This window comes from Perca flavescens, chromosome 6 (assembly GCF_004354835.1).
Source record: "Perca flavescens isolate YP-PL-M2 chromosome 6, PFLA_1.0, whole genome shotgun sequence".
NCBI classification, from domain to species: Eukaryota; Metazoa; Chordata; class Actinopteri; order Perciformes; family Percidae; genus Perca; species Perca flavescens.
The window spans coordinates 13,174,549-13,196,006 of NC_041336.1; the positions used below are offsets into that span (position 1 = coordinate 13,174,549).

The following is a 21,458-nucleotide window of genomic DNA, read 5'->3' on the forward strand; positions in this document are numbered from 1 at the left end:
AGAGTTTCCATACTATAACATACAGAGCCAAAATAATATGCTTCCATGTCTTTTCATTCAAATCTATTGGGAAGTGCTATGATAAGGACTGTTCTTGATCAGTGGCTTCAATATTGCTTAGTCAGACAGTGAGGCTGTGTGAAGAGGAGTGGACTCTCCGGTGTCCATATGATGCATTTCCAGGGTGACTGCCATTTCGTCTCCCCCCTTTGCAAGGTGCTTTGTGGCTTCAGTGAGTGAAGAACTGCATCTGGTTTCAGTGGTACTGGAAAAAGCCCCCAGTCTGATTTTTCTTTTCTTTTCTTTTTTTTAGCAAATAATGAGGGGTAAAACACTGGCCCCAACTGTGAAAGGCCTGGCAACTGGTGAGCCAAGATACATAACAGGTTATTATTATATATTTATATATACAAATCACCTTGGACACAAAGAAGGATCAGTAAAACGGCGTACAAAGGCATTTTGATTATGCAAGTTAATAAACATGATTTCAAAATCAAACACATCTGATCTTCTGATCCCTTTCCGCTCAAAGGGGCTCTGACCATCAGACAAGATTTGAGGCGCTTAAAGGGCAACTGAGGTGGAATTTTGAGACCGTCTCCACAGTGCCCTCTTGAGGATACACTCTGACACTAGTCACAATATTCATAATAATGACAAAAGGAAGGTCTTTATAACCATAACAGGCAGTGGCGAGCACAAGGCTCCTACCTCTAAGGAAACCAAAATAAGGTGGCTCAGAATATCCAGTCATAAAAAATAATTACATGCATTTTTTTCACAAATCCAGAAAGTGACTAGATGTAAATGCAGGGCATATTAAGTAATAGTAATAGTGGCCCACCCTGTCCAATGTAGCAATCCCTTATCTGTGCCGCCCATGCACACCAAGCACCAATAGGGATTGGCTAACACAAGATACGGGATTGGTGCAGGGGATGCTGCAGGTGTGTGATGTTAAAGTGAGAATAGACAGCAAGGATAAAAGGTGATGATGGAAAGGGTTATGAGTGATAGTTTGACTTGGAGGGAAATAAGGGGACAAGTGCATTTGAAGGAGTGGGTCTCTACATGCTAAGAAAGAGACGGAAGGAAGATATGTGTGTGCTTCTGCTATTCAGGCTATGAGTTGTAAATGCCTGCAGAGGGAAGAGCTTTGTGTAAAAATGGAGATAGGTGTGTACAGGTATGCAAAGAAGTGTGCGGGTTTGTAGTTTAGAGTGCACCGTGTGGCGTCACCTCTACTGATACATGTTGGAAGGTGCAGAATGATCGGAGCAAGGTCAATTGCTGAATGTGATTTCAGCTTTGCAGCACTTAAGTGATCACAGGCTTTATATTTGCCTGCATTCAAATCTACAGAGGAGTGTTGACCTTGCCTATTGCCTTAGTTACCTATTTGTCCTGAAAGCTCTGCAGGTGTGGGTGTGAAAACTTCAAACTAGTCTGTGTCAAGCCTCAGGACAGACAAGTCTCACCATTTTGAAGTAAAATATATCAAGAAGTAAAAAAAAAAATAAAATAAAAAAAGTGCCTCGTAAATCCTAAAAGAGCAATGCATACAGAAACGAAAGATTATCTTCCTGTTTAGGTGCCCCTTTTCCATTGGTTGGCATCACTTTTGGCTGGTTAATAATGCTGGTTTAGGTGCATGGGGTGCAAGTATATTTGATACACTGAAAAAAAAAAGGTCCCTCTATTGTTATGCTAAGCTTGCCTCTATGGGCTAAATCTCTAAGGGACTGACCAATCAGCACAGAGAGTGCGGCAGGACTTCTCTCCTGTATCTACGATATGCTACACCTGCTCTTTCTGTCTCTGCTTATATAAAGACCAGAGGGCTAGCCTCACATGTACTAACAAAGTCTTTTGCAGGACAGGTGGCACCTACATGCTAACACTAAGTGCTAATGTACCATACCTCGGACTCCACAAGGCAGTTTAAAAAAATAACATTATTCAAAAACATTAAAAACATGAATGTAGTTCATGACAACGATAAAATGATACATGTAAGTGTGCGTGCCCAGTACCACCCCTCTGGAGGATCCCCATACTAAGGGGCTTGGAACACTGGCATCCGGCATTCGGATGGGTAAAGAGGCAGCATCGTGATGGCAGTTAAGAAAGTTTTTTGTGATCTTTTCATCGCCTATTTCCCTCCCATCCGCATTGCATACTTACATACACAGGAGTGTGAAGGTAGCGTACAATACAAGTACATAATAATACCCACGTTTAAAAATTCTACATAAAAAGATCAATAGTCCCGGTAAAGTAAAAACAACAAAATGACAATAAAAATAATAATATTCATAACCATTTGAGTGCATGAGGCTGTATAGTCTGCCTGTGATTTACAGGTGAAGGGCTTTTTTTTTTTTTCTTGGATTTGGGTGAATAACTGCCAAGTCTGTGGAGTGTGTGTGGTGGGTAGTCATTGGGAATAAGGGATGGGGATGAGGTGGTGGTGGGCCGTGCGCCCACTCAGGTAGAAATGAGGTGGGAAGGGTCGATGGTGGTGATGGTTGGTGCAGCTCAGGCGAAGTACATGGTCCTCAGGGTGTCGTGGTGAATCTGAACAGCTTTAGCCAGCGCCTGGGGGTCCCGACCGTTACTCTGACCAGACACGTGGCTGCCCTCGCCACTGCAGAGAGATGACAGGGAGACAAGTTGCAGAACAAAGATCAACGACACTTCATATGTGATTATCGGAATACAGTCACCAAATAGCACTCTCAAACTTGGGGTCCAAACCCAATGTGGGCTCAGTTTATATGTAGACAGTGTTGCAGGACACAGTTGTATTAAGACTGATATACTTTATGTTTGATATATTTGTGGTAAAGTAAATATATTTTAAATATTTAACTGCTTCTAAAGACAGATTAGAGAAGAAGGCCTACAGAACATTTCAAAATTACCCAGAACCGATTCCTCCCTAATTCTACTTATAATAATAATTCCAATTGCTGTGGGTCCTGAGAATTTTGGTAAACAAAAACTGCCACCCAATCAGCATTTGAGAAATCCTGTGTTACATCTTCCATAGCCACACTAACCTGTCATGCTCTTTGTCCACCAGATGGTAGCGGGCGCGGAAGGCCACAAGACGAGCATAGTAGGCTGGCGCAGGGATGGAGACTGAGCGGGTACAGCGCACGTACGTGTGGCACAACTGGTAAGTTAGAATCTGCAACTCATCAGCCGTGAAACGATTGTCGTCCCACAAGACGTAGTAATGAGACGGCCGGCTGGTACCCTGGAGACAGAGAGAAGGCAAAAAAAATTAGATGAAACATAATACGCTAAATAAAATGGTAAAACAACCAAATGCAATATGTAGGGTTTTAGGGTCAAAGGCATTCACTCTCATTATAATTTAGTCAGAGCACTAAAACATACAGTTTCTGTTATTATTACCTGTATGCCCGCATGGCTACACAGGTAGAAGTCAAACTCAAAGGGATGAGTGATGCTGGTGTCCACCGTAGTCCCTGCAGGAATATTCCCACTCTTCCCAATCTATCAACAACAACAACAAAAAAGATAATTTTTAAACATATGAAAACAAGGGACTATGAAAAAAATGAAAACACATTTTAAAATGTGTTGGAAAATAGAAGGCACACCCTTTCAGACTTGTCGGCACAGAAGAGGCGTGTGTGGTGGCGTTTCTGCACCACAATGTAGGTGATGCCTGGCTGATAGTCTTTCTCCAACTTGATGCACGCATCTCTGATGGCCAGGAGCTCGTAGTGGAGAATCTTCACGAGACAATTGTTTATTAGCTCACTGATATAAATCAATTTTACAGAAACATGCAAAAATTCACTTTGCCAACATCAAGTTAAGAAACAAGACATTTTTACATATTTGGGAAAATCCAGATAATCCATCAAATGACTCACATCAGTTTCAACTACCATGTCGTCATATTACCTGGGGCAACTGTCCCTCAGGAACTCCATCTCTATAGAAAATGATCCTGGTGGGCTTGAACCGGGTCGACTTGTAGAACTGAATTAACAGTTCACGCACCATGTAAGACAAATCTTCAATGATTTCCTGCCTGGGTCTCTGGACTCGCACTGTGGCACAGTATCGGCTGGGATGAGCATCCATACTGCCTACCACCTGGAAGAGAGGGGAGTGACAGAGTTTAACATGGCACTTTCAGCGGTGGTGATTTGATTCCCGCTGGTAACACATGAGCAAAAAGTGCATTAGGTATTATAAGGTGCTTTGCATTAAGTCATCCATCAAATATATGATGGACAAACAAAGAACATCTTGTTAGTGGACCAGATCCTAATCCACTGTTATCAGTCATTAGTCCCTAAGGTGTATGTTTGTACATTAACATCCCCTAGAGGCCACCACTGCAAAGTGTGGGAGGATCAACATCAACCTTTTATTTTTCTTCCCTCAAATTATTGTACTGCACGGTCTAAAAATCATACTTTTTCACCGGTTGTCTAATTTCAGAAGGAACAAGACAGGTCCACTCTCCTCTCCAATCCTCTCACGCGTTTGTAATCATTTCCTAGGCAACAACACAGCCAACCACAGCTGAGCTGAGGTCAAGGGCGGACGAGTATTGATGTAATTTCCTTTTTGAACGTGAGTCAGTGATGAGCCATTTGTTTCCCTTAATCCTTCACTAACTCCTCTCTTACTACTTTCCTTTTCTTCGTTCAGCCTCATTTATTGTCTATCCGAGTCTAAACGAAATGTCAGATTGACTGCAGACTGCGGTTTCTCATGAGATGGACTTTCAAAGCAGGGCATTTGCCAGTAATTAATTGATAGACTAACTAGATAGATAGATAGATAGATAGATAGATAGATAGATAGATAGATAGATAGATAGATAGATAGATAGATAGATAGATAGATAGATAGATAGATAGATAGATAGATAGATAGATAGATAGATAGATAGATAGATAGATAGATAGATAGATAGATAGATAGATAGATAGATAGATAGATAGATAGATAGATAGATAGATAGATAGATAGATAGATAGATAGACAGACAGACTTGATAAATAGACCAGACAGACAGACAGACAGACTTGTCTTGCAATACAAGCTCCAACAATTACAACAGAACAACCTAAAGACAAAAAGCTAAAAACATATAGGCATCAAAAAATAAAAACATAAATATATAATTAATATGAGGGGTCTTAAAAAAAAAAGAGTGGTCTTAAATAGCCATAAATATATAGATGAAAGTGGGGGGGGGGGGAAACTATCACTTCTTTGCCCTCCCATGTTGATTCAGCAGAGATATTGATAGAGGAACAAATGCATCGGAAAAGAAACAAAACCAAGCACTTCTACGGTCCTTCAGGCTAAATTGCTTGTTAAGTGTTATGAACTGACTGAGAGTACACAGTACTTATTAAAGCTGTAAATTAGGGCGGTAACTAATGATGTGTTTTGATGAAAATGCCAAAACTACCGGGGCTCAAGGTACTAAATTGATCTTGTCTATCAGTCAAAAAACATAATATCATTTCCCCATTTCTATTGTGCATTCTGCTACCATAACAGTCAAATTAATAATAAACACTCCCATATGAGCTGAATGTAATGACATTTGTTCTACAGTGTTTTGATTAACTTTTTGTCTGTGTTAAAGATTAAAAAAGGTGGTAAAGCTCTTCTGCCTCAAACATACTATTTATGGCTTTGGGTTTATTCTTTAACCAGCACTGCCGTGCACCATGGTCACTCAGTGCCACTGTCGCCAAGCAACCATGACCATGAGTTTGCTTTTCTATGACATCTTGACATCATCTGCATTATTTACATGACCTTGTTGCTTTTTTGATTTGCCTATAAAAAGGGAGGGGCCCTGCCAACACAGCATCTGGATTGCCAGCAGAGACGCCACACTACATTGTGGCAATTATTAACAATTATTTTGATTTTTTTTTTTTCACTTGATACAACTACAGTATACATTTTTGGATAATGTTTTATGGCTTTAAAAAAAAAAAAGAATTGAAAAAGAGATTGTTGGCCACCGCCCTTTGTTCTTAAAAGAAAACTATTCACCAGATATAGTTTTGATCCACTTTACGCCATCTGTATGTCGGAGCTGACACAGGGCTACTTTGACTTTGGAATTTACAACAAGTGGCTCAGACTGCTGTTCCCCTTTTCATGGCTCTTACAATACTCAAATAACCCCCCCAACGGTATTGAAAGAAAAATACTTTTCTTAAACTAGAAAGTCAATATTTTTCCCCCACTTGACAAGTGGCCTTACTTTGTGTGACATGCAATAGTTGCCCATTTCCTTTCCTTTTCCTAAGATTGTGTTCAAGTTCACCTAGTGTTGGTTAATAAAAGGCGTTATTTCTGAGACTTACAGCAGTAATGGAGGGCTTCTTGCCATCTCCAGCAGGGGGGTGCGTGACGTCTGCTCCCAGGAAGATAACCGGCTGCTGAAACACTGCTGACCTGAGAGTGCAAATGGACGAGGACATGCAAATTAAACTTGCTCATAAAGGCAATGTGGGGTTGCTTTTAAAGAGTTATATTAGCTACTTCTAATTGACTGAAAGCCGATAGATCCCTAAATGTAAAAAATTTAATAAATAGAAAATTCAAAGAATAAATAAATTAAAAAATTAACTTTTTTTAAGATCATTTTAATTCTATGGTTTAACAGTGACCTATATGGAAATATGCAATCCAATGTCTTATATAGACAGCATCGACCTGTGACAGTAGTCTTACATGAACGGGTTACACAGGGTCAAACACCTGTGTGTGTGTGTGTGTGTGTGTGTGTGTGTGTGTGTGTGTGTGTGTCAGAAGTACTATTAAAATTCTTAGTGCTGTCCTCCTGCCGTGAATGTAAAACCTAATTCAAAAGCAGCCCAAACAAAAGCTCACCGTTGGTGAGGCACCAGGATGTTGTTGATGCCTCCCAGCTTCACATTGATCTTGAGGCAGAGGTTGGAGAGGGTCTGAGGTGACGTCTTCACCACGTTCTTCACCTGGACACACTGCGTGGCCATGCCCAAGAGGGTGTCTCCCACGCGCTTTACCTCGGCTAGAGGGGACAGTTTAGAAATGGGACATGAAGAACACCATGATGATAAAGGACTGAGGTATCATTTTGTCTTGCATCTGTCTTGACGTCTCTTGATGATGCCAAACCGAGTGTATATCTAAGAAGAAAAGGAAAAAATAGCCTACCGTAGACAGGGGTTTTTCCCGGCAGAATGACGATGATGAGCTGCAGTCCCGAGTAGGTGTTCTTCAGGTGTCTGAACATGGGCTCCACGCTGTCCGCTCCCTGGGCGTATTTACAGAAACATGGCTGGCCCTGGATGGGCATCCCAGCATCCTTAGAGATTTTACGCAGCTGGTCTGTGAAGTTCCTGAAAGGAAACCAGATTAGTTGAGACAAAATTCAGCAAGCTAAGGCATGTGTATTGCTAAGGCAATGTATCCCTGCTCATCAGGACATATTAGTGATTAGATTATAAAGAAATGAATCACGGGTGTTTGAGATGCCAAATGTAGGCTGAATATGGCGTTGCGGATGCAAATTATTTTCCTCTCGCCAGCAGCTTAATCCAGATGGGTCTAGTGACTTACCGCTATTAAATGCAAAATAGCCAAAGAGTGTTATGGGGGAAATGATTTCATTCCTCCCAAAAAATTGTATTTCCACTGTTACCACTCATTCGTACTTACTTGAGCACCTCTTCTCTGCACTGTTTCTGGGGGGCAAAGCAAGCAATCGCCCACACTTTGATCTCGATGCCGTTATAAAACTGCTTCCCCCTCATGTCCCACACTCCCTGGTTGGGTGTTGCTATGGCACGATTCTGTTGAAAAATAGGACAAGAGGGGAGAAGGTTTAAATCAGGTCACATCTACCGCAAAATGATGTACACTACTGTGTGTGTGTGTGTGTGTGTGTGTGTGTGTGTGTGTGTGTGTGTGTGTGTGTGTGTGTGTGTGTGTGTGTGTGTGTGTGTGTGTGTGTGTGTGTGTGTGTGTGTGTGTGTGTGTGTGTGTAACTGAAGGATTTTAGTTTGGAGTGTCCATTCAGACTCTCCCATCAAAACTCAAAAAATTTGCTTTTAAATAATAAATGAACCATGTATTACCCGTCCTCCATACTGCAGGATAGGGGGTGGAAGCACCCTGCCCGTCACCTCAGCCATGTCATCTTTCACCTTGATCCCAAACTCCTGGATGTACGGGTCTAGGTTGAAGTTAGCATTCTTCATCTGTAAAGAGTAAAGGATATCCATCATATCTCACGGTCTCTGTGTCTTACACTATAAATTACTGAGTCAGACATTCATATATATACTCGTTACGTCAGCTGTGTGGCCTCCACCCACTAGTTGTCTCTACAACTCACCAGCCTGCTGATCTCCTCTTGTCTGTCGGGTGCGGAGCGAGCTGTGGCTTTGATCATAGTGGAGGTCTGATTATCTGTCAGCTTCTTGATGCATCGTTGACCTGCTACAATGTTACACACCTGCGACAAATAAATCCAGAGTCATTAGGGGGTAAACATTGGTTACCCACGTGTACTAATCTTGGATGTATCTCAAAATAGTGTGTGTAAGTCAGTGCACATGGTGTTATTACATATGAACACTCTTTATTGGTTAAATCTTGAAATGATAAGATATCAAACCCTTCCTCACCTCCAGAGGCAGGTAGGTGTGCTTCTGCTCTTGCCCCACTTGTAGGCAAGGTAGGTGGGGGTATTTTAGCTGCAGGTTGTACTTCTGCTTGAAGTACTGGGCCACTGTACATTCTACTGTCTGCCCACTTTCGAGCTGGAGGGGAAACCTGGTGGAAAAGAAACATGAATTACTGTAGGAGCTGGTACTAAGATGAAGAAGCTGTCTTTGCTGTAATGATTTGCACAATATTTTTGAGTGGATATAACCCAGCATGATCACGAGTGTGTGGCGTATCAGTGACCTTGTACCGACAAATGTCACTCTGTCATCGCAATGCACCACTGGCCAGCAGCTGATTTGCTGATTCACCCAGGTTGATGTTAAAATGCTAACGTATTAAAGTTGCTAACTCAGTTTGACCAATAGACTTAAACAGGTTGATGCAGCAATTCTTACTTTCTCCTTCTGTCTCAATCTGTCAAACAACTTAAAGTGGCCATATTATGCTCATTTTCAGGTTCATAATTGTATTTTGAGGTTGTACCAGAATAGGTTTACATGGTTTAATTTTCAAAAAACATTGTTGTACTGCACATTGCTGCAGCTCCTCTTTTCACCCTGTGTTCAAGCCTCTGTTTTAGCTACAGAGTGAGACATCGCACTGCTGTAACATCTTTGTTGGCAGTCGCACATGCGCAGTAGCTAGGTAAGGCTCACAATTTGCAACTAGCTGTTTCTCTAACTGCAGTCAGTACAAGGCAGGATTAGCCGGGAGACTTATTCTAAATGAGGGCGCACTTCCAACTTTGCGTGGAATACCTGCAGAAGAGGGACATGTAAGTAGTTCTTTTGTAGATTATGGTTAACTTGTGTGTGTTGTAGCGGTGTTTTGCCATTGAGAACGAGGGGGCTAACCGCTAGCATGGTTTAGCCCCCTCGTTTCGGCTAGTGACGTAGAAAACCCTGCAGATTTTGAACAGTTTTTTTTTTTTTTTTTTTCAAAAGTTTGTATGCGTGTGGAAGCACCATAGACACAAAATAACACCCCAAATCCCACAAAAAGTGATTTTTTTCATAATAGGGCACTTTAAAAATTTGGGATAAATACTTTTTTTATATAGTTTATATAAGAGGAACCTTTGCTAATATTTCAAAATAGGGGGTTTCCACTGCACAAACTTCCCCAGAGATTGAGAACCTTTTTGAGGAAATCAGAAACTTTGCCAGTGTTGGCAGGAGCTAGAGATTAATATAGCTCCTCTAGGAGAGTTCCAGGTGCAAAGAAAGAGCCAAAAAAAAGAGTCAGATAAGGAGAGACAGAGGGAGAAGTGGTTGAGAGGGCCAGTGAGTGACAATGAGTAAACAAGAGAGACAAAAATAAATACCCATAAAAACACTCAGCAGAGTGTCAACTGTGGAGACAGGCAAAACAAGCTACAGGATGATCTCTATGCCAAACTAGTTATTCACATCTAAGCAGATTATTCAACTCCATAGGAGGCAATTTTGGGATATCTTAATAATGTATACAGATAATAAATGGGTGTATTTGATAATGTAATTCAATACTGTCTGCATACTTACGTCTGGTGGCTGGCAGGTCGCCGGGTGACGTTGCATACACGATACTTCCTCTTCATTTGGCCACAGTGGGTCACCTCCACCTTCAGGCCTGGTAATGCCAACAAGAAGTGGCGTTAACAAGAATGAACACAAACAGACACAGAAAGGCAGACATTATAATTATGAGTACAGTAATCAGAAGAGCTTCTTGTGAAATAATATAATACAATTAGGGGTGTAAAATTCACACATTTTATCATGATACAAATATTAGATTGATTCTTTGGACAATGATACAATATTTACTGATATCACAAAGTCTGCCACGACACAACTTCGATTCAAATCAGGGGCCTGCGAGCAATGTGAGTTGATACATAAGCCAATTTAACACAATCAGTTACATGTATGTTATATGTATTTACAAAAAGCAACTAAAATATGATGCGTCAATTTCATTACCAAGCTTTTCCAGACTTTTAATTAAAAACAAACTACTCTTTTTTAACTAAAAGAATAATTATAAAAGTGGGAATTTCAAAATAAAGGCGCATCTAAAAGATGACGATACGTATCGATGTTTTGACTTTGTATCGATAATAATAGATCGTTGATGAGTGAATCGATATATCGATCCAGATCGATGTATCGTCACACCCCTAACCACAATCAACGCTAAAAGGGAAATGTTGCTGATAACATTATGTCAGTAACTTGTGTATGAGGTCTAAAAAGAGTTTGCCAGGTGTGAGCAAATAATCTTTAGACAGGGGCATGAAGGTGTACATTTATTTTCCTGTTCAGGGCTTCTCGTGGAGTGTTTGGAAGGCCCTTTCATACTAGTAGCCCACCTTTAATCTCCTTGGTGAAGCGGACCCTTTGCGAGTCAGTGAGAGTCTTGGGCTGCTCGTCGATATTGCGAATGTCCAAAACTTCACACATGAACTCAATTACAGGCTGGGCTTTGTAGAAGGCTGTGGCGGACACTAGAGGGAGACAGAGCAACAATAAGTCCATACAGGTCAGAGAAGAGCAACTTAACACAGGGTCCATGGATGCCCACAACTTTTATTAGCCTTTACATCGCCATTTAAGGCATTTATCAGAGCAACCATTTATGTTACAAGCAGCCAATAGAAGCTTGTATTTATGATATCATATCGTAATTATAAAATCATATAATTAGTGGTTTCAAATCCTCTTTGGTCTCTGAGTAAATGTTCTCCATTTCTGACCCCCCGTTTCTGCCCAGTCATGCAATGTCAGTAAAAGACAATGAGATCACTGACTGACTACACACACTCAAGTCACTTCAGTGACTCACCATCAATGTTAAGCATCATCTTCCACATGGCGGGGCGCACAGACTGGTGGAAGCCAAACCAGACTTCCCTCCCCCCACCCAGTGGGTGGTAGTATCCTTCAGGTGGGGAGAAAAATGAACGGCCCACTGGAGTGTACCTAATCGGAAAAGATGGAAAAGATGAATGTGCGAAAAAAGACTTGATACAAAGCATGACCTCAGCGTGACTTCATATCCAGTGAAGTTGTCGTCTCATGTCAGAGGTTTCAGAAGAAGTCAACTCTTGAAACCGTTAGAACAAAACAAAAACAAAAAACGGCAAAGAAAAACACCACAATGGGAGTTATGAGGAACAGAATTACTTCTATTGAAATAGAATTAGGTAACAGCATTAACACTGAACTGACAACTCCTTTTTGACCATTTTTAGGTCAAGTACTAAAAGCCAGTTATCGTTATTCCCCTGCACAGCATTGTTCAGTGGACACTTTCACACAGGTCTCCGCTAACAGCTATTGTTTAGTCACTCCGACCCCTGGAGCTATGACGGTCTGATGTATGTGAAGGGAACAACCCCGTCAACCTGGCTAAGCTGCACTCTTATAACTTGGCAACCTGACTATCCAATCTGCTTTTAAGATGTACATGCAAAGAACTCTTTATTTTATAAATATTTTTAAGAACTGATTATCTCACTAAAGTAGAACTTTACAGAGGTAGGGGTGTGGCAGTATGTGTAGGTATGTGTGTTTGTGTCTGTACTGGTGTAACTTCAGAGAGAAAGGGTTCCTGTGGTGTACCTCATAGAGGCCAGGTGGCGCATGGCCACGTCAAGGGCTTGAACCGAGTCGAGGGGGACCTGCAGCCGACCGCTGACCAGAGTCTCCTGCAGCAGGCGCCATGACACTTTGGCCAGCCAACGGATGGACACCTTGAAGATTCGGTCTTTGCCCTCGCCTGGAATGGTTACCTCAAAATCCACCTGGAGAAATAGAGGACAGAAAGGACAGACACAGAGGGTAGAGGTAAAGAACAAGGCTGCAGGAGAAAGAGAATAACCGAAATTGAACGAAGGTGGACTATTAGCAAGTAAAGCCAATTATCTGGCTGTGCAGTATACCGGAAACCCTGTGGTGTATATTTACAGGGATAGATACGAGAAGGCTATTGATCTTCTAATCTAACGCTCTGCAAGAAAGCGAATAAGCTAGCGATATTCCTTCAAGATCAAAAATAACAGAAAGCAGAATCCTTTGTACTCAACACATTAAAACTAGACGTCTCCATCCAGACAGTAACATCGTTCCACAAAACAGTAGGTGTTTGTGGTTGTTGTGAATACTGGGAGAGACATATGTGTTCTGTAGGAGATAAATAACACTTTCTTTCTTTCTTTTCTTCACACTTCTTCCCCTGGAGAAATAGTGTAACTCCTGTTCGGACAGGTCAGAAGATTGACTTTATTGATCCCTGAGGAGAAATTTGTCAGTTGGTTAGTTGTAACAGTGTAAGGCACAACCACTGCAAACATCTACCTTCTCACTCCCAATAGGAAGTGCTAGCACCGTGTAGATGTTCTTCTTTCCGTCATACACTGGCTTCCTGTCGCCAAAGAGCTGGGGCTTGAAGTGTTGCACCATGTATTCCACCACCTCCCTGTAGGAAGCGACACACACAGTATGGGATTAATATGCAACAGAAAGGCAAAAGAGACCCTGCTCTGCCCAATTAAACCTATCGCCTCATCAGGATGCTCTATTGTGATGGGGGGGTAAGAAGTTCTCAAGATGATAGAAAATTGATCAAGCAGGATGCAGCTGTTGGGTGCAATATGTCATGGTCACAGGGGGAGAGGCAAGGACAAAAAGAGCGAGGGAGTGGGCGGGGGGCCACCTTTCAATGTTCGGTGCCTTGGCCTTCATAAGTGTGGGGGATGAGAAGTTGTTCTGAAAAGAAAAGGTCAAAAAGGGCTCGACCTTTGCATGCCTTCTTAGAACCTTTGTCTCGAGCCCTAAACCCAAAAGAGAACCTCGCTGAATGTTAGAGAAGGTGGTAAACACATGCAACTTTCAAGAACTCTTCTTCAAGAATTTCAGGTTTTCTGAGCAAAAAACTATTCAATTACAAGTTACCGATTTGTTCAATTGTTTGTTTGAACAAAACCCCTTAATGTGCACACTCTTGTCTTTCTGCTAAAATCTTCAAGGATTTGAATAAAAGTTGTTCAAATCAAAAAAAGAATGCTATACTGTATGAGGCCACTAGTATTAATTAAGTCAGGGCTGTTTTAATAGACAGAATAAAAAGAATAATGTCAAGTTCTTCCTTTCAGGATTTGAGAAAAGTAATGAATTGGTCTTTAAACATGCAAAAGTCTAAGTAAAGTTGTCAACAATAAAGGCTTCCCCATGTTTGTGTAATAACATATGGCACTCGATTGAAAGACTCTATTCTAACCTTTTTACACTGGATCTTATTACATGATTATTGATTATTCTCTAAAGGGCCAAGGCTAGTAGTCAGCCACACTGGACAGTAAACTTGAGAGTTCATGGATTGGGCTCGTGCCTAGACACTGACAAAAGGTTAGCATACATACATACATACATACACATACATATACATATACATATATATATATATAAAAAATATTCCTGCTTCTACTGTCCCTGATACCTGACACGTTTCCACACAAAGAAGGACAACAGTTGTATCTTGTTGACAGCCACCTCATAGCGTGACAACAACAATCTTCGTCCAAAGCAGAGGAAAGTATTGTAAAAGGGGGAAATGGCATTCATGCCTTCATAGAAGGGTAAAATCTACTGTATCAAACATGGCATGACGATAGAGCCCGACCGAAATATGCAGATATTAGGCATTTTCCAAACTATCGGTATTGGCATTTATAATGACCGATAAATGAATATTTAAAAAAATTTTAAAAACTGACAAAACACCCTTCAACCGTGTTATGAGTGTTGGCGTTGCATAGTTTGTCCGGCACTCTACAACGTCCCTGTTGGTAACACTTGTGTTTTAAATTTCATATCTTAAGTTTGGAATTTTAATAAATTTTATTTATCAGAACTTTAATATATTTTGATGTTCCTCTGTTCTGTTGTGAAAATAAAACAAACAAGTTTATTTTTATAACTGCATTTTTATAACTGCATTATCATTATTTTAGTGAGGACTCATAAATAACTACAAATAACTAATGTTAGGGAAATCTGTTTATGTTTTGTTATGCGTTTCTGGATTTATATATATATATAATATATATCGGATATAATATATCAGATTTTTAAATCACGAAATATTTGTATCAATATCGGCCTTAAAAATCCTTTATCGGTCTGGCTCTACATGACGAAACATCTGTATTGTGTGGCATGTTGCCATTTCACCTCAAAGGCAGACAAGACAGTTTTTTTTTTTTTAAAGGAACTGGCTCTCTGGAGAGCCATGACAAAAGTCTGCAGTCATGCAGACAGACAGCATATTCCCCCCCTGAATTTTGGAATACATGTTTATGTTCTGTTTGTTGCTTGGATTAAAGTAATAAATACGACAAATCATAACCACAGCAGCTCTTTTATGTTTTTAATTTCTTACAGCTGGAACATAAAAATGGATGGGGCCTGTAAAAACTGTCTAGGGATTAATAGTTTCATGAAAAAAAAAAAAAAAAAAATAGCTTGCAAGTATGTAGCAAGTTACATAGTAATCTGCACTAGCCTAAATAGTTAAAGGGAAGCTAAAGGAAGGCTGTCTCTTCACAATGAACAAAATACCTTTTAATAAACCTGCTCCATTATCATTTTTTGTAAGATGCCTTTTTTGCTCATGCATCTTATTACAATGTTGATTGGAAAGCCACTCACAGTATGTTTATTCTACTTAATAATATCATAGAACCCTTCAGTGACTTTATCTAGATTTTGACACAGCCACACAACACAAGGGCTTCTTCAAGCAAACTGAAGCATGAACACCAGCCAAGGTAAAAGGGTCAGTTAAGTTAAATTCACTTTTGACTCCACCATCTGTCCAGTCCGGTGACTCGGGCAAAGCGACTGCAGGAGGAGAAGGCCTCCTACTGCTTAATATAATCTAAAACCCATCGGTACTTAAGTATTTCATTTTTGCCACTGCTTTTTGCTCTTCAAGGACTCACACTGGGTATGATTTTCACAGAGGCTTTGTCTTCAGTATAAAGCAAAGGATAAAATGTAATCTAAAGTTTGAAAAATGCGTTTCATTGCCTAAAATATCTAAAGCAGATCACAAGGTACAGCCTTTTTGACCCAAATTTGAGTAATTCATGACTACATATCTACTTATACCACATTTCAATCAAATATTTGTTTTCCTACATAACAGAGCTGCATGGTGCAAACATAACCCACTTTAAAGCTAGTAAGACCAATACATGTAAGGCATACTTGAGAGTTGAAGAGCTCTGCTTTAGCTACCACAGATATATTTTTATTATTTTCCCCACACAAAAACATGGTAATCAACATGTATGTAAAAAAATAAATAAACATTTGAAGAATTACATTTAAATCCCAGTTGCATTGTTCATGTTGACAGTAGCTGTTGTTGCTGCCTCCTGAAAAGTGATTACAAGTGACTGTTGGGCTTTCATTATCCAATTTCAAACAGTTCAACACTGGAGACATTTCAGCTGCTTGTTGACTTCTCAAAATCCATGCCTTTCTGCCACAAGTTTATAACTGCTTATGACACTTGACAACTGCCAAGTACTGATCTTTCAGATTCATGGGGTACATCAGAAATGAAGGTGTAACCACAGTCTTCACATGTCCCATTACCTGTTGACTCTCCGTGGGCACTTGTCTGGCTTAATGTCCACCTCATAGTGAAAGACGTCCATCTTTGGGATCTCGACCTCAAAGTAGTTGGCCAGCAGCTTGATGGGCTTGCCCACGGTACCCATGCCTGGCCGGCGGGGGGCATGGAACACCTGCTGCAGAGGTGGGGGGAAGGCCCCCATGGGCACTGGACAGACAAGGGATAGGGAGCCATCGACAAGGGCAGGTGACAGAAAGGAGGAGGTTCAGAGCAAAGAGGGTAGGAATGGGGAAGGTGGATGTGCACAAAGCAACAGTGAGAGCAGAAAATGAGCAAGGCAAAGCAGAGGAAGGACATAGGCAAAGCAGGCATGCATGGGATAAGGAACGGTCAAGTGAGGAGGTGGCAAAGGAAGTGGTTGTGAGCAGCAGAGGGCAAGAAATGTGGCATAAGCCGGGAAGGAAGCATGGGCAGGGGCCAAGAGGACATGATAGGGGACACCAGAGTGAGTGGCAGGAACAGGAAGACAGGAAGAGGGAAGATAGGAAAACAGAGCAATGATTAGAATGGAACAGTTAAGCAGCAAAATGTGCATTTGGGGCCAGGGAGAGTGAAAGGTATGTTATATAAGTGGAAAGATAAAGGATGAGGGAGGAGGATATTGACAAAGCATAAGGAAGAGGAGGAGAAACAACCAGATAAGGTAAAATGAGGATGGAAAGGGAGAGAACGGGGAGGATGGTAGAAATAGAAATGATGGCGAGGAAAGAAAAGGAATACGTTAGAAAAAGAACTTTATTTATGTAGCAAAGTGTGATTTTTGAAGATGATTTATCACATGAGCTTCAGTTTGGTTGTGCTTCTGATTACATCCCTGCTTACGGACTTCCAAATATGATGATAATCGACAGACAAAATCATTTTGAAGATTTCACAGAGGGCTCTGGGAGCGCATGATGAAATGTTCCACTATTAACTTGACATTTTATATTGACCAACTGATTCATCAGTTAATTGAGAAAATAATTTATAGATTATATTGATAATGAAAATAATCATCAGTTGCCCTAAACATATTTTGCACACTCAAAATAAGTCTCATTTCTGAAAATGTATACTGTATAATCTAGGTTTAGTCTAGGCAGTATTTCTCTGGCAGAAGTAGTAACAAGTAGTCCACGAAGCATACACTGATTAATGACTATAGGTGTCCGTACTAGCATCATGTCTTAAAAACAAGTCTGAGCTGGTCAGGAGGTCTAATACAGAGGGGTTCCTAGACTGGGTGCTATAGATGTGAGGCTAGCTGTGACTCCTGCCTGAGAGGGGCCCAGTGCTTTAACCTCTGGGTCCCCAGAGAACAGCCCTCCTTCACCACAACAAAGACCCCAGCTGCCCTGCTCCTCCATCTCACACACACAAACACACGGGTGTACGACAGAGGAGCGCCCTTGCTTCGGCGAACACACACCCTCATATATACACACACACACACACACACACACACACACACAGGTCCCCTGATATCCATGACAATGCTGTGTTGCCGTGGTGTCTCCATGGTGAGGCTGGGAATGTGGAGGGGGCCCCCTATGTGTGTGTGTGTGTGTGTGTGTGTGTGTGTGTGTGTGTGTGTGTGTGTGTGTGTGTGTCTGTGTGGCTGTTGGAAGAGATAGGAGGAGGCAGGGTGCTGCTGTGGTCATGCTGAAGAGACCTTGGCCTTTTTGGTCTTGCACTGAGCATGTTCCCACATCGGGCCAAGGCGCCTGTTTATCGCAAACTGGAAAGGCCCCCCTTTAAATAGCTGCTATGGAAATCCTTGGGTCAAACATACCACTCAATCATATGTTCACTAAGCCTTCAGAAAATGCCAAACTGACATGAAGAGTAGCATGAGCCATAAAACACAGAAAGATGCTCTGTGCTTAGTGTGTGCTGCGTGTGTCTATGTGTAGAATCACACTTCACTACAACACCATAAACATAGACGTGTGTTGACCACACATACTATATGTGCAAAAATACATGCATGTGTGTGAATACGTGTCTAAAGTGAGTTGTGATTGTTGCACACTCACACAATGACACACACACACACACTTTACCCTTGTGCCAGTGAAGGCAGATGGTGAGAAGCGGAGCCAGCGCTTTCACATATCCCAAGACAATAGCAGTCTTTTCCGAGCAGCCAGACTTAAAGCAGAGCTTTGGAGCTGCATCATAACATGAGGACACTCACAAATTACTGTCTTTACTATGACGTAACAAGCAATAAGCCTATGTCACATGGGATTTTACTACTTTAAAGTCATATCTGAGGGAACACGTACATTTTTTTGCGCACTATATTTTTGCTCATTATTAAATTTCAAATCAAATTTGCCCATTTCATGATCCTTTGGTGAGATCTGCAGTACAACCAACTTTAAGCCCTTTTTTAGGCATCCTACTAGACGGCAGTAATAGCAGTTCTCGAGTGTAGCTAATGATAAAGGATGAGTGCTACCGGACATAAATGCAAGTACGTTGAAATTGAAAGAATCCATCACAATGAAATTAGGCTTTAAAATCTTAAAATAGAGAACAGTAGTGGATTTGTACTGGGAGACCCCTTCCCTCATCAGAAGATCACAACAGGCCAAGTAAATGAATGAGAAGGAACAGACAAATATGCATTGTTTTGGCTCTCTGGATAATTGGCTGTTGACCATGAGCTAAACATGGCAATCAGCTCAATCTTGGAAAATAACACATTGAATAATAATCACACTTCAAAACACAAAAGCAGACTTTGAGATGAGGGGGCCCCAAGGACCCTTCCCCCAACCTAAAAAATAAAAACAAGCCTATTCAACTGATTTCAAGGTTCAGTGTCTGGACTGACAATGTAATTTCAATCTCAGGCCTAAATTTGTACAAATAAAGAGCAGCCTGAATATATCCAAAGAGGGTTCAGAAATAGTTAACAGGGTCTATGAGGTCACAACACCACCTCTTTAAAACAAACAGCATTCAATATATAAATCCTGCCTTGCAAAAGTACAAGACAGATTCAAGGCTGATTTGTAAATGCCAGGGTTCAATAGGTGGACTTTAGACCTTGGCATAACGTCAAACTCTACCTAGTTTGTGTTTTAATTAGCCGCCTCCGCACCTCAGTGTCATCCAAGAAAACTGCTAAATAAAGATTATCACTGGCACTGATCAGCACTAGCTGTAAATCTGAAGCACGCAGAGCGAAACCCCACATACAAATGCAATGCATAATGCTTCTCAGTCTTTCCAAGTCTAAAAACAGGTCCTGTCAACTCTTAACAGCAGATGCACAGATATAACTATTGAGGATTCGTTTTGGTTCAACATAAATAAATAATCTGTCTCTGCAGATGTTAGGCCTGTGTCCCTAATGTGCGCATGTAATGTAAGCCTAGGTGTTAAACACTTTAGACAACCTGAACAGTGATAACCTGTCAGTGAAAAGAGAGGCTGGTCTGATGTGTGGGGTGTGCAGCCAGCTGCTGCTGCTGCAAGGCGGGATTCACCTCGTCCCTCCTCATCCAGATTCCCACGACCCCCCCTGCCCTCGCGCATGGTTTAGGATATTGTCAGCACTCCCACAGGCTTGTCTATAGCTATAAATCTGGATAAATAATAACGTTCTCTACAAAGTGGTGGGCATGCAGACTGCAAGAGAGCCCCCTCCATCTCCCACTCTCTCTCTCTTCTGTACACGTTGCGATGCAACAGACTGGGTTGTCACCAAGCCTCCTTCTACATCCCCGTGACGCTAAGGCTAGGCTACAGTGGCCCTTTTTTTCCCCCAGCTGCAGAATAACGCAGGTATCCGAATTGATAACATGTGAAACCAGTCAAGTGAAAAAAAAAATAAACCTACCAGCGCCAGACGGTCCCGGCTCCATCCCATTCACTTAGCCGCGCGGGTACAAGCTAGCTTGTCCGGGGTGCTGTGGCCAAACCGCCGGCCCCTTCAGGCTGGAAGCGTCTCAGACTTCCAGCCCCCTCCTCTCGGCGTGTTAGTCTTCTCCTTGCTCGGTGTACCCCCGCCCCCTGCCCCTGCCAGAACCCCCCAGACCCGCAGAGGAGTTGAGGCTAACGGCGATAGCTGATGCTTGTCTGCCCGTTGACCCTGGAGGTAGGAACGTTAGAGCTGGAGGGCGATACTATCTTATTTCTGACCACTGTTCCTCTGCGCTGCGCTCCCTCCCGGCGCCGTTATTTGGCCGATTGTCCGCGGCGCTGTGATTGCTCGTCGGTCTGTTGTGCCCCTACTCGCCGTTTAAGCAGGATTCTCCAGCGGAACAAAAAAGGGCCAGCCCCTCCTCACCCCCCAAAAATCTGAAACTTCTTCTTTGCCATTAGAAAGTGCAAAGGAACTGTTGATGAACTTGCTGTCACACCCCAGAGGTTGAAGGCGGAACTACACTGCAGATATGCAAATATAGGCAAGTGTCACTTAAGACCATAGACTGTATACAACAAGACCCGGTGTCTTTTTAAAATAAAGAAATAAGACATTGTGAAATTAGTAATCATAAAAAATAACCACAAAAACATAAAAAAACATTAAATTGTGAAATAATTCAGGACATTTTAAAACCTTAATGTATTGCAGCTCAGTAATTTGTGTTAGAATTATCTTCTCTTAAAGTTTGAACATAGGCTCAAAGCTTATTTGAATGACCTAACTTAGCTACTTGAATTTTGTCATTGAAGAACTCTACTTTGCGTTGTTTTACGCATATTTTAGCAGTGTAATATTGTTTTTAATCCTTTAATGTATTGTTTTGTGTGTTTTGTTACCTGTGCAGATATAATTGCTATTGATATTTATCCAACAGATCCTTCACTGTGTCTATTGGCAACTCATCCTTCATCTCATGGAGTTCCCCAAAGTTCTATATACTTGGTCACATCTTTTCTTCATCTATATGGTGTAAGTGTTGGGACATTACCCTGAAGCGTAACTCCTCTCTTCAATTTAGTACGTTTACATGCACACTAACTAATATTCCACTATTATTCTGAATAGGCCTATGATAATATTCTGAATTTGATTCAGGTCATGT

The 21,458-nt window shown here is 41.5% G+C and overlaps 1 protein-coding gene across 1 annotated transcript; it reads right to left on the minus strand.

Moving 5' to 3' along the window:
• Window positions 1–2: 2 nt before the first annotated feature.
• ago1 (argonaute RISC component 1) lies at window positions 3–20,731 on the minus strand. The gene is made up of 19 exons (XM_028580295.1): window positions 20,267–20,731; window positions 16,392–16,578; window positions 13,086–13,206; window positions 12,351–12,532; window positions 11,572–11,708; window positions 11,099–11,233; window positions 10,269–10,356; window positions 8,703–8,850; window positions 8,411–8,530; window positions 8,151–8,273; window positions 7,732–7,865; window positions 7,228–7,412; window positions 6,922–7,081; window positions 6,393–6,483; window positions 3,946–4,140; window positions 3,636–3,770; window positions 3,427–3,528; window positions 3,066–3,265; window positions 3–2,650 (listed from the first exon to the last, which is right to left on the minus strand). Exons 1-19 carry the CDS (start codon window positions 20,289–20,291, stop codon window positions 2,542–2,544), a joined length of 2,577 nt encoding a protein of 858 aa, XP_028436096.1. The 5' UTR covers window positions 20,292–20,731; the 3' UTR covers window positions 3–2,541.
• Window positions 20,732–21,458: the final 727 nt, after the last annotated feature.

What these genes read in the sequence shown, in the direction of transcription:
- ago1 (XM_028580295.1), bottom strand. Translation starts at nt 20,291, where the DNA reads ATGGAGCCGGGACCGTCTGGCGCTG. An exon ending in CTGAGGGACAGTTGCCCCAG is followed by an intron (nt 3,771 to 3,945) that starts GTAATATGACGA and finishes TGTCTCGTGAAG; the next exon opens with ATTCTCCACTACGAGCTCCT. An exon ending in GTAGCCATGCGGGCATACAG is followed by an intron (nt 3,266 to 3,426) that starts GTAATAATAACA and finishes CTCTGTCTCCAG; the next exon opens with GGTACCAGCCGGCCGTCTCA.